Genomic DNA, 13,927 nt, shown 5'->3' with positions numbered 1-13,927 from the left:
TTCGGTACCACTGCCACCTCCCGGTCAGAAGATTGAGTTCAGGTTGTGCTTTGGACATTACAGAACTAGGCTTGATACTCCAGTACAGTACAGTAGAGGTCCCTTCTTTCAGATGCATATCATGCATCATCATGATCTCACAGTAAACGGGTGTGTAGAATTGTAAAGGCAACATTGGTGGAAGGAAGATGAGAAGGAGGCAGACTTGTTGCTAGTGAATTTAAATGAAGGCAAATGAAAATTTTTCCATATTAAAACTTTAAAAAAGTAGGTTCAACTATTTAAATAGTTAATAAGAGGCTCCAAGGGGTTTTGTTGGCTGCGTAGACATCACTTAAACCCTTTCATCAAGCTGTTGTGAACTATAATGCACTGGTTGAATGGATGACAGAAACAGACTATGCTATTCAAAGGGAACTAGATGGATGTTGAGGAATGAAAAACAGAGGGAAAGAGTTGGGGAATAGGACTGACTGGGCTGATCTTGCACAGAAGCACCACAGAAGCCTCCTTAAACCCTGCTGTGATTCTGTGATTTGGTAATAAGAAGTCGCAGAGTTGAGTATTGTCGTAAGTGCAATATTATTATCCGCCACCCAGAATTTTTTCCAAAATACCATCATTAAACCAAGATCAATTCTGGACATTACACATAACTATTATTTACAGTGCAGTGTAATATTAATGTGCACAGAACCTAATGATCACAAAGCAGAGCCAGTACACAACGTTTGATATAACAGGTCTGGAGGGTCAGAGAGTCAGAGTGAGGCCCAGTGCAAATTGAAGGGCCAGCACATTATATTTTGCTTGGGTTGCTTGCACCCCAGTGGTATGAACATGGACTTCTCTACTTCAAGTAGCCCTTGCTTTCCCTCTCTCTCCCCATCCCCTCTTCCTGCCCAGTTCTCCAACCAGTCTTATTTTATTTCTGTACCACCTACTCCCCCGACATCAGTCTGAAAAAGGGTCTCAACTCGAAACGTCACCCATTCCTTCTCTCCAGAGACACTGCCTGTCCTGCTGAGTTACTCCAGCATTTTGTGTCTAGCTTGATATAACAGTGCAGAAATGGGAAATGCCACAGCAACATTTATATATCTTGTTCCATTGTTACCTTAACTATATATTTTGAATCTCACTGCACCATTACAAATGACAGCCTGGTTGCATGTTTTAAGTAACTAAATGACAGAGATTTCGAACCTAAAGAGATAAGCCATGTTTTAATCATATCTTCAAGTTCCTCAGGCTGGTGAATGATTACTTTACAAACACCCTATACATAGTCTTCAAAACCACTGGTCCAACTCTTTAAATAGTATCTTATTATGATATTGTTCCTTTGGTTCACTTTATAAAAGGAATTATGTATCATCAGAAGCTTTAGGCAATATTACAAAACTGTTCAATAAAGCAACTTGCTGATATAAATTCTTTTGCTGACTTATGTTGTTCTATTACTATCTGAGTGCTACGCCTTGTTTCTTTGCAATATCCCCCATGCCCCATAGAACTTGTTCAGGCCACTGTTCCTCTTTTAAAGTAATGGGAGATAATTTACCATTTTTATGTACGGTTCTTTCATTATTTTTCCACTGTGGACCAGTCCAATAATTGTCTTGAACCTCTGGAACAGTTCTCATTTGATGGTGCAGCTTAGTTAATCAGACTTCTGTAAAAATGTAGAGCTTAGCGTGTTTTCCTAAAAATGTTCTTAATCACAAATTAATGACTAAGTTATGAAACTATCACACAGTTGAGGAATTAAATGGCATGATAATAGTTCATTTGGCATTCTAAAGTTTATAAGGATCCAAGATGGCACCTAAATTTGTGTCTGGACTCAGTGTGGACTATGTTCTTACATTCTTATACTTCATATGATTGTGCCTAATGTATAGAAGATTGTCGTTTAACTGTATGCAAAAAAAGAATTCCATTGTACTTAGATACACGGGACAATAAAGTATCATTGTACCACAAGTAATACAAGAAAATAACTGCAGATGCTGGTACAAATCGACGGTATTTATTCACAAAATGCTGGAGTAACTCAGCAGGTCAGGCAGCATCTCGGGAGAGAAGGAATGGGTGACGTTTCTGGTCGAGACCCTTCTTCAGACTGATGTCAGGGGGGCGGGACAAAGGAAGGATATAGGTGGAGACAGAAAGATAGAGGGAGATCTGGGAAGGAGGAGGGGAAGGGAGGGACAGAGGAACTATCTAAAGTTGGAGAAATCGATGTTCATACCACTGGGCTGCAAACTGCCCAGGCGAAATATGAGGTGCTGTCCCTCCAATTTCCGGTGGGGTCCGCTCTTGCTCCCCCTCCCCCCACTCGCAACAAGGACAGAATCCCCCTCGTTCTCACCTTCCACCCCACCAGCCAGCGGATCCAACAAATCATCCACCAACATTTCCGTCACCTACAACGGTGGCCGAGCATTTCAACTCCCCTTCCCATTCCCAGTCTGACCTTTCTGTCATGGGCCTCCTCCAGTGCCATAGTGAGGCCCACCGGAAATTGGAGGAACAGCACCTCATATTTCGCCTGGGCAGTTTGCAGCCCAGTAGTATGAACATCGACTTCTCCAACTTTAGATAGTTCCTCTGTCCCTCCCTTCCCCTCCTCCTTCCCAGATCTCCCTCTATCTTCCTGTCTCCACCTATATCCTTCCTTTGTCCCGCCCCCCTGACATTAGTCTGAAGAAGGGTCTCGACCCGAAACGTCACCCATTCCTTCTCTCCCGAGATGCTGCCTGACCTGCTGAGTTACTCCAGCATTTTGTGAATAAATCATTGTACCACAGTACCATTGTCACCAAGATCCTAGTCCCTTATTTACATTGAAAAACAAAATGGTTGACAGAGAGCACACATCAAAATTCTGTGCCACTTCACTGCCTTAGACATGTCCAACTCAATTTCCGTGTCTTGAAATGGGTTAATGTGCTCTCAGTGGAAACGTGGGAACCATATTAAAATATCTAAATCAAGGTCTTCTACTGGTTCAGGGGGCTGGACATAATTGTCATGTACTAATCAGTGGAGCATATCCTACATACATCCAACCAGAAGACCAAAATAACCAGTGGTCCCAAAAACGTAATGCTGGAGCTTACTTCCAAATGGCAAGATGTCTTTGATACTGATAGTTTTGCGGTTGAGAAAGCGAAAATCTAACCATTCTGTAACCACTTGCCCTCCTTCAATTAAGGACTGCTCTTGCAGCGGCATCTCTAGATTTCCTTATTTCACACACTTACCCCTCTGCCCATTCCAACTCCCCACACACCCTCTCCCCACCATTAATCCCATTACCATCTTCATGAGCCCCAATTGGAAGGTTGTGATGTTGGCACTTGACCGTGAAAGAATTGCAATTGAACCATCAGGATGACTGTGTGATCACTTGGTCCACTGGGTCTCTAAAATGCACTTTATATCAGTATTTGTGTAGCATTAGTGTGTGAATAGCTGATATGGTCAAATAATATTCCAGTGTTATGATTTTAATTGTGGAATTTTATTGAAACATATAACATATAAGATTATTAAGGGATTTGACACGCTAGAGGCAGGAAACATGTTCCCGATGTTGGGGGAGTCCCGAACCAGGGGCCACAGTTTAAGAATAAGGGGTAGGCCATTTAGTACGGAGATGAAGAAGAACTTTTTGACTCAGAGAGTTGTGAAGCTGTGAAATTCGCTGCCTCAGAAGGCAGTGGAGGCCAATTCTCTGGGTGCTTTCAAGAGAGAGTTAGATTGAGATCCCAATGATAGCGGAGTCAGGGGATTTGGGGAGAAGGCAGGAACGGGGTACTGATTGTGTATGATCAGCCATGATCACGGTGAATGGCGGTGCTGGCTCGAAGGGCCGAATGGCCTACTCCTGCACCTATTGTCTATTGTCTATTTTCTATTGAATTAATATAAATACATAAATTACTTAATTAAAATGGTTGATTACATTTGTTCAATGAAAATGCTAGAAATCTTCATTAGATTAGTCAGCATCTGCAGAGGGAAAATAAAATTAATGTTTCATATCCCTTTTGTTTTGGAATCATTCCTTTGAACCTTCAAAGTAAATGGAGAGATATGTTCTAATCAATCAGTTAACAACGATTTACACGAGTATGCTCATGTTTTGATGAAGATAGTTAATATCTCAGTTGATTGTGAAATTAATCATAATGATCAGGGATGAAAATCCGAAACGTCATCTATCCATGTTCTCCAGAGATGCTGCCTGACCTGCTGAGTTACTCCAGCATTTGGTATCTTTTTTGTATTAGATCGTCTGGTTTAAACTCTGTGCTTAAAAATTGTTAATAATTTTTGGGAAGTTACCATAGGATCTACAGAATAAATTCCACAGAAACTAATATGAAGAGGAATTTTAGTGCAGAAAATTAGCATGAGCTTTGTGAAGAGTTTTGTGTTGCCCAGTCAGACTAAAAATAGTTAACAAAATAAAATATAATTATCTCCTGCACATTACTTCCAGGCACCTACAAAGACACGGTCGTCCCAAAACCTTCCAAAACACTATCAAAGCATAGAGGGATTGACGATTGATTCAGTGAATGTGAATGACACTGGAAATTTCACCTGCTTTGCTTGGAATGCATTTGGCATGTCAAGTGCTTCAGTATTCCTGCAGGTTGTAGGTAAAATACTTTATTATTACTCAACAGAAGATGATAGATCATGATGCAGTGGCATTTTAATTCTTTAGGTCATGTTTTAAATAAAATCTATGTAAGGACCTATTCTAATGTCTAATATCTTTATATTAACATGTTTTTTTTTATTGTTATTGAGGTATGAAGTTAACCAAAGTTCATTTGAGATTTTCTTTGGTTTAATTTCATCACAAACAAATTGTCTGACCCAGAATAATTGTCTCTTTTATTAAAGTTAATTCTAATTGCTTGGGTTAATGCAGTTTAAACATTTGTATGGCTGATACAATATATTATCCAATTGTACTGCAGTAAAATGCCATTTGCACCAACTGGTCTCTGCCATTGTTGGGACTACACACGAGGCTCCTGCCAATTGTCTTCATTGCACCTTTTTGCACTTTACCTTGTTTCCTTTTTTTTTTTTTGATAAATATTTTTATTAAACATAAATACATATTAATAAAATTTACTTATTACATACATTCGTGATATTATTAATATTAACAATTATGTCCTACATATTTCTATACTTTTTTTTAGAGAGGGAAAGATAGAGAAAAATAAAATAAAAATAAGAGATCCAAATTGGAGAAATGAATGGAGTATTAAAAAAGTTATCTATCATTGGAGATATATCCATGATTTATTATTCATAATTCTTCCTCCATTCCATTATTCAGGCCACGGTCAGGTCCTCGCACCAAGCCATTTTGACCCTTTAAATATACAATAAATGGAGACCATATTCCTCTGAAAAGATTCAACCTGTCCATTAGTACAAGTCTCAATCTTTCCAGATGAAGTGTCTCCGACATTCCTGTAATCCACATTTTAATTGTGGGGGATGTAGGACCTTTCCAGAATTTCAGTATTAATTTTTTCCCAATTATTAAACTATAATCAATAATACCTTGTTTCCTTTTAACGCTATCCAACACACTACCCCACATCTACTACCCCACAGAAATGCAACGGTAATTTACTTTCACTTCTTCCCAATGCCAAAGTGAATTCATTCATTCCAGAATGCTGGGCTGGTCACCCTGAACTCCCGATCATAAGACGAATCACAGGCGTGGGAAGAAAATAGAACAGTCAGTAGAGATGCTGCCTCACAAGTGTATTGACCTGGGCTCAATTCTAACCTTTGTCATTGTCTTTGTGGGGTTTGCTGATTCACTTTATGATTTTGTGGACTTTCTTCAGCAGCTCCATTTTCCATCCAAAACCCAAAAGCATGTGGATTGGCAGATTAATTGTAAATTGCCCCTGTCCTTGGTATGTATGTGAGCAGTAGATTCTGGGGGGAGCTGACGAGAGCATGGAGAGAATAAAATGGGAACAGTTTATGATTAGTGAAAATTGGTGGTTAATCATATCATATCATATCATCATATCATATATATACAGCCGGAAACATGCCTTTTCGGCCCACCAAGTCCGTGCCGCCCAGCGATCCCCGTACATTAACACTATCTTACACCCACTAGGGACAATTTTTACATTTACCCCAGCCAATAGACTTGGTGGGCTGAAGGGGTATATGACTGTGTGATTCAAACAACATGGTTTTGGAATCAAATAGTTAATTGTTCTGCTTGAAGCTCAAAGCGTTTACTATGTTCCAATATGACTTCAGATTTCCTTATTATATTGGAGATTTTATAATTTGAGTTGCATCAGGCATTTTAATCAAATTGAAAAAGAAAATGCAGTGTCATTAGCTATTGCACTAAATGTCATTAGCATTAGCTAATGCACTAAATTTTGTTTAGTTTAGAAATACAACACGGAAACAGGCCCTTCTGCCCACCAAGTCCGTGCTGACCAGCGATCCCCGGTCTGTCTAGCACTAGCATTATCCTACACACTAGGAACAATTTACAATTTATACTGAAGCCAATTAACGTACAAACCTGTACATCTTTGGAGTGTGGGAGGAAACCGGAGCACCCGGAAAAAACCCAGTCATGGGGAGAACGTACAAACTCCGTACAGACAGCACTCAGTCAGAATCCAACCCGTCTTTGGTGGTGTGAGGCAGCAACTTTATAGTTGTGCCACCACACCACCCTTTTGGCATTTTTTCTAATTTATAATAGTATTTCTTTGTATCTCTATGATTACTGCAAAATGATTTTAAGGTTGCTGATGGATGACTTACATGGTCTTTTCCCTTCAACCAGCTGAAGGATATGTAAAGTTTTCAACTCCAGAGAACAATACTTTTCATGTGGATCTTGGGGAAAATCTAGTGTTAAAAGTGGAGTTTGATGCCTACCCTGCACCTAATCAACAGTACTGGATTCACATGGAAGAGACATTACTTAACACATCTGATCACTACATGAAATCTACTGAGAGTGGGAACAGGTACATCATACCCAAATTGAATTGAACACATAAGTAAGATAGGTGTAGAATATGTCATGACAATAGTTATTCATCTTTATGCCATATCATAGTTAATGTACTGCCAATCCCATCCTTTGGACACATTGGGCTGGATTTACCACAAGTACCAATGTCCTCTGCAGTGTTTGTTTTTTGATCCAAAATGCGCAGTCCCTTTACAAAGCTACTAAGTGTTTCCTAAATCAATCCAAGTGAAGAATCATGAACAAGTAACGAATATCAGAGCCTGAATCAGAATGTCAGCTACACTATTTAATGAATGTAAAATCAGGTACAGAATGAAAAATAGAGAAGAGGAAAAAAAAAGTAAATGAAATATGATTTGCACTTATTAAATAATTTCTAGCAATAATTAAAACCTTGAAGGAGTTTGAAAAATTGTGATTAGTTTAGTGGCAGAGAGGTGGTTTCGCATTAAAGGGAAGCCTTCTAGTGGAATGGACAAAGCTTAACAATTTTTTTGTTGAGTCTAGTCCTTGCCTGTGAGGAAAGGACACATATTATACAATTTCAAGTATATTAATGGTGAATTTCTTAGCAGGATTCCATGGTCAGGCTGCTTTTGAAGAGGCAGGGCGTCTTAGACCACAAGCTCCTGACTTCTGCACCTCATCGCCCTTGAAAGAAATCCTAACTTTCCATCTGATTTACCTTTTGGAAGCAGTGATTGTTGATAAGCTCGATTACAAAATCCATCTTAATATCCCACAACCTTCATGATTGTCATTGAAGGAGAGTTGTGTAATGCCCATTACAATATGAGGTTTTAGCTATCCTTAATCGTTGATCTGAAATCATTGTTTTATAATCATCATATATTTTCCCCATAGATATGTTGGTGAACTTCATCTGGTCCGAGTAAAGGGAACAGAAGGTGGAATTTACACATTCTTTGCTTCGAATTCTGATTCCATCTCATCGGTTTCATTCGATGTATACATAAATAGTAAGTTTAAAAAGTAGCAAGGATCAAATCATGTGTTGGAGAGGCGGAGATCGTTGGTTCATTTTGTCTTTCCCTTTAATCATTACTTTTGCTTTGCCATATATAATTTAAATCTAAATAGAACCTCATTGTTTAATGATATTGAAAGAGATTATAGAGATTAATACACGAAATGTCCTGTTCTGTTAGACTGATAATAATCTGAGTATGATTGAAGTTGAGTTCAAAGATATTTTTTCACTACTTCACTGTCTGATATGCCTTTGTGTGTTTAGAACAGCTTGGTTCTTCCCATTTGTTCTAAATGCACTTAGTTAAAAATGTTGACATCTATTCATCATGTTTTCAGTTCTTCAATGCAAAATGCAACTATTTCCAAAAATGTGTTCAATAGATTATGCTTTTGGTAATCAGGTTGAATGGATATGGAAGATAAATAGACGTTTATCAGATGATTGAACCAATACATAAAGAAAAAATATCAGAATCATACAATTAAAAAAAATTATATAGTTTTTGTGCTTAGACTATCTAATGCGTTATGGTTAAGAATTAATTCACTGATAAATATAACAATTGCCCATGATGCTAGCCCAAAATATCTGAGCTAGCCCAAGATAAAAAGAGATCATTTGAAATCTCTTCAACCATTTCTACATGCAAACTGCAAAGAATATTTTCAAAATCGGGAGTCTTGTTTCTGTAACCTTTTTTAACATTTACACTATACATTCCACGTGACACTAAATATTTAATAGCATGTTCTTAGTGACCAATTTTAAAAAAATTGCTGCTTCCACAAATTCTCCATTTCGGTGGTTTAAAAAAAATAATAATTTGATCACTTTGCTGTGCTTGGGCTCTGCTTCCCACAGCTGGTGGTAAATAGCCCAACTTCCATCTCCAATTTTGCATGAGATATTGAGATGAAAAGAATGGCTCCTTTTCATCCTTTCTCTGCGAAAGTCTTCTTACAGTTCTTTGCATTCAATCAGTTATACTGTAGATTTCGTGTAAGATAGATACAAAATGCTGGAGTAACTCAACGAGTCAGGCAGCATGTCTTTAGACTTCTCTGGACCTGAAACGTCACCTATCCATTTTCTTCAGAGATGCTACCTGACCCGCTGAGTTAATCCAGCATTTTATAGATAATAGACAATAGACAATAGGTGCAGGAGGAGGCCATTCGGCCCTTTGAGCCAGCACCGCCATTCAATGTGATCATGGCTGATCATTCTCAATCAGTACCCCGTTCCTGCCTTCTCCCCATACCTCCTGACTCCGCTGTCCTTAAGACCTCTATCTAGCTCTCTCTTGAATTTATATTTTGTGATAATTTTTGGTAGAAACCAACATCAGCAGTTCCTTTTCATTACTTTATAGATTTAATTTAGTTTAGAGATACAGTGTGGAAAAAAGCCCTTCGGCCCACCGGGTCTTCACCGACCAGTGATCACCCATACACTAGTTCATCCCAGACACTAGGGACAATTTACAGAAGCCAATTAGCGACCTGCACATCTTAGAAATGTGGGAGGAAACTGGAGCACCCCGTGGAAACCCACACGGTCTCAAAGAGAACGTATAGGCTCTGTACAGACAGCACCCGTAGTCAGGATCGAACCCAGGTATCTGGCGCTTTAAGGCAGCAACTCTACTGCTGCATCATTGTGCAGCCATTCCAATTCCTTTTAAATTCCCTGCACTTTATTAGTTTATTAGTTTTTTCCTTTTAATATATTCCATGACTTTATGCAGCGCTACACATTATGTCTGGTGCATGATCCACTGTTAGATGAAAGAGGTTATGTTATTATTATAGTTCCTAAATATTGTTTTGTGGATGTGTGAATTATTGCAGAACTTTAAAAAAAAGCTGATTTTGAGAAATATTTTTGTTTTAGGCCGACCAGAAATTATTGTTCTTGAAGAATACAGGCCAACTAAAATTCGATGTGTAGCAGTGGGATACCCAGACCCAAAAATAAAATGGATTCACTGTGCTGGACAACAGAAACGGTGAGAAATATGAGTTGTGATATGCAGTATATAAATCATTAAAGTAATATTTTTTGTTCACAATGAAAATGGCACAGTGGCACAGCGGTAGAGTTGCTGCCTTACAGCGCTTGTAGCACCAGAGACCTGGGTTCGATCCCGACTACGGGTGTTGTCTGTACGGAGTTTGTACGTTCTTCTCGTTACCGCGTGGGATTTCTCTGAGATCTCGGTTTTCTCCCACACTCCAAAGACATACAGGTTTGTAGGTTAAGTGGCTTGGTATATGTGTAAATTGTCCCTAGTGTTTGTAGGATAGTGTTGATATGCGGGAATCGCTGGTTGGTGCGATCTTGGTGGACCAAAAGGCCAGTTTCCACGTTGTATCTCTAAACTAAACTAAACTAAACTAAACTAAACTAAACTAAACTAAACAAAAAAAAACATAAATTTAATGTAAAATACCCAAAATGTTAGTGACTCATATTCTTGGGTGCAGTGTAGCTATATATCTGGAAATCAGGAACATAATCAGGAAGAACAAAATGAAATGAAGTAAATGAATATGTTAGACCTGGAAAGCAAAACATTTAAATCACAGTGAGCTAAATGTTGTTATGGTAGGGACAGTGGAACTTTGAGGGTTTCTTCTGTTCTTCTGCAAAATTGATACCAACTTCCAAAGTGTGCATATGCAATTAAATAAAGCAGTTCAGCCACGATTATGAATGATTTCCTGCTATATTCTCCAGCATAATCTGCAGAAATATTCAATGACATGGTGTGAATTTAAGATATCTGAGGAATGCAAAAAATTCTGAAAACCCTCTGCTTTATCACTTAAGTTGTGAATTTTTAATTAAATGTTGACCTGCAATTATTGTTTGGTAACCTTTTTGGTTTGTCAAAAAGGGAAAGGAAGTAAATGAAAGGTTTAGGAAACTGAAATCTGACATGGCCCTTGAGGGATATAAAGGAAGCTAGAAAGAACTTGATAGACCCAAAATGTTGGAGTAACTCAGCGGGTCAGGCAGCATCTCTGGAGAAAAGGAGTAGGTGATGAAATAACTTAAACAGATGTCGAGAGGGCTAATAAGACCCATTAAATATCTTTAGAGAGTAGGATAAATGAAAATCCCAAGGCATTTTACACATACATCAAAAACATGACAGTAACTAGGGAATGGATGGGACCACTCAAGGACCCAGATTTATTGCCTGGAACCAAGGAAGAGGGTGAGGCACTAAATGAATACTGGGTCAGTATACACAGGGGAGAAGGGCATGGATGATAGTGAGATAGAGAAAGGGTATGCTGATATTTTAGGGTATGTTGATATCACGAAGAAGTGTTGGGTCTCCTGAAGAACATTAAGGTGAATAACCAGGGCATGAAGTGATCTATCCCAGGTAATTGAGTCAGGAGAAGAGATTGCATTCACAGAGACTTTTGATCCTCTTTAGGCACAGGTGTGGCCCCAGAAGACTAGAGAATAACCAATGTTCCTTTGTTTAAGAAGGGCACTGGGGTGAAAGTCGGTGAGTCTTACATCAGTGTTAGGGAAATTATTGGAAAGTATCTCAAGGATAGGACCTACTCACATCTGGATATGCTCAGGGACAGTCAGTGTGAATTTGTGTGGGGGAGGATATGTCTTACAAATTGGATTGAGTATAATGAGGAGGTGACATAGATAATGAATGAGGGTAGGACAGTGGATGTTGTATAATAGGCTTTAGTAAATAATTTGACGAGGTCACTCGTGGTAGGCTGATCCAAAAAGTAATGGACTGGCATCCACAGTGAATTTAGCAAAGTGGACTCAAAATTAGGATTAGTGATAGAAGGTAGTAGTGAACCTATAGTCTGTGGCCAATGACGTTATGCAGGGATCAGTGCTGGGGCCTCTATGGGTTGTGATTATATGTAAATGATTTGGATGAAAATGTAGGTTGACTGATTAGTAAGTTTGCAGATGACACAAAATTGTTGGAGTAGAGGAGAGTGGGCAAGATAATTAAAGGATGCAGCTGGGTAGATCAATAGATCAGTTGGAAAATGGGCTGAGAAAGAGTAGATAGAGTTTAATCGGGACAGGTTTAAGGTGTGGCACTTGGGGCAGGGCGGGGGGTTGTCGAATCTAAAAGAAAAGTTAAGTTAATGGAAGGGCCCTTAGGAGTATTGATGCAAAGAAGGAAATAAGTACCTTAGGGTACGTCCATAGATCCGTGAAAGTCGCAACACAAGTGGTTAGGTTGGTAAAGTCGCAACACAAGTGGTTAGGTTGGTAAAGTCGCAACACAAGTGGTTAGGTTGGTAAAGAAGGCATGTGGTATACTTGCTTTCATCGGTCAGGCCATGGAGTATAAAAGTTGTCAAATCATGTTGCAGCTTTTATAAAACTGGTTAGGCCATATTTGGATTATTGCATGCTGTATGTTCACTGCATTACAGCAATGATGTGGAAGCTTTGCCACTGGGGCAACTAAATTTAGATTGAAAAACATCTGCCAATTCATACATAAAGTTGAACATATATTGTAGGTTTGGTTTAAATTGCTCTCGACTTTGCCTTCCAGTTGGGCAGCTTTGAAGACACCTGAACACATCTTTGCAACACTTTTACCTTGCATCAGACAGAGGATCTGATTTTGACTTCTGCTTGAACCCTTCTCGTAGCAGTTCTCTAGTGGGAGAATTCATAGAATCCCTGCAGAAACAACACGAAAAGCCAGTTTCACCATTTCTCTGTCTTTCCATTGATTTTACCTTCAATTTATTAGGTGGAGTGAGAAGGTTGTTAAAAAACAACGATGTAAATTCTTCTGCTTTACGACCATTAACATGTTAAAACCAGATGACAATACATTTTATCCCATGGTGTTGGCTGTTTGATTTCAGGTGCTCCGAGACAGCCACAGCACCAGCAGAAGAACACTGGACAAACAGAATCATAGGCCAGCCCCTCTTTGGTAGGGTTGAAGTGGAAAGCATTCTTAACACCAAAGAACTGCCGAGCAACATTACTGTCGAGTGTCTGGCATACAACAGTGTTGGCAAAAATCATGCGATTTATCAGATAAAAGGAGGTAATATTCTGATTGCAAGTACAAATCCAACCAAGCTAGCAAAACTAAATGCTTTAATATCAAAATACCATGCATGGATGAAGCTTATCGAAAGGTTACCAAGTTGCTATATTGCACGTTTTAGTGATTTTTGGTTCAAATTAGACTATATATTTAACAAGACAAAGGATGAAATCTTTGTGTTCATATTTAACAGAATGCAATTTGGCAAATATACAGAAACTGCCCGAAAAAATGTAATGGCTGGCACTTCAGTCTGTGGCTTTGTGAATTTCCTTTGTTTCAGCCCTTCCCTTTAGAGTATTGTTGCAGCCCCACATCAGCACGCAACCTGCTGGACTTTTCCCCTCAAAGCCGTCTCCTATGAGGACCATGATTAATATTGGCAGCTCGCCTCTTTTTATTCAATGAGCCCAGCTGTTAATATCATTGGGTCTGTGGGCAGCAGGAGTATTCAGTCTTGTCCATTAGTTTAATCCCAGTCTCCTGCTCAGAAGTAGAGATGGACTTTCATCTTTGCATTTTGATATTAATTGATTTATAATATTGCAGCCTTATAGTCAAATAAAATTGCTTATAGATATTTTGGAAACAACGTGTTCAGAACCAATAAAATTATTTTATATATTATATTTTACAGAAATTATGATGACTCATCATCTCTTTACTCCACTCTTGTCCCTGTTTGCTGCAGCGGCAGGCATACTGTGTGTGATATTAGTTATTCTGTTTTACAAATATCAACAGGTAAAGTGCAACAAAACTCACACATTTTTTAAAC

At 38.8% G+C, this 13,927-nt stretch overlaps 1 protein-coding gene across 1 annotated transcript in view; it reads left to right on the top strand.

The window, feature by feature from the left end:
• The window catches only part of kita (KIT proto-oncogene, receptor tyrosine kinase a), a 63,351-nt gene that overhangs the window by 24,004 nt on the left and 25,420 nt on the right, over positions 1–13,927 (top strand). Inside the window, exons 5-10 of the mRNA XM_078398554.1 lie at positions 4,514–4,676; positions 6,881–7,067; positions 7,940–8,055; positions 9,963–10,077; positions 12,959–13,146; positions 13,787–13,893. Of these exons, the coding sequence (XP_078254680.1) occupies positions 4,514–4,676; positions 6,881–7,067; positions 7,940–8,055; positions 9,963–10,077; positions 12,959–13,146; positions 13,787–13,893 (876 nt within the window). The remainder of the gene's footprint in view (positions 1–4,513; positions 4,677–6,880; positions 7,068–7,939; positions 8,056–9,962; positions 10,078–12,958; positions 13,147–13,786; positions 13,894–13,927) is intronic.

This window comes from Rhinoraja longicauda, chromosome 1 (assembly GCF_053455715.1).
Source record: "Rhinoraja longicauda isolate Sanriku21f chromosome 1, sRhiLon1.1, whole genome shotgun sequence".
NCBI lineage: Eukaryota > Metazoa > Chordata > Chondrichthyes > Rajiformes > Arhynchobatidae > Rhinoraja > Rhinoraja longicauda.
This window is presented reverse-complemented; position numbering and strand designations above follow the sequence as displayed.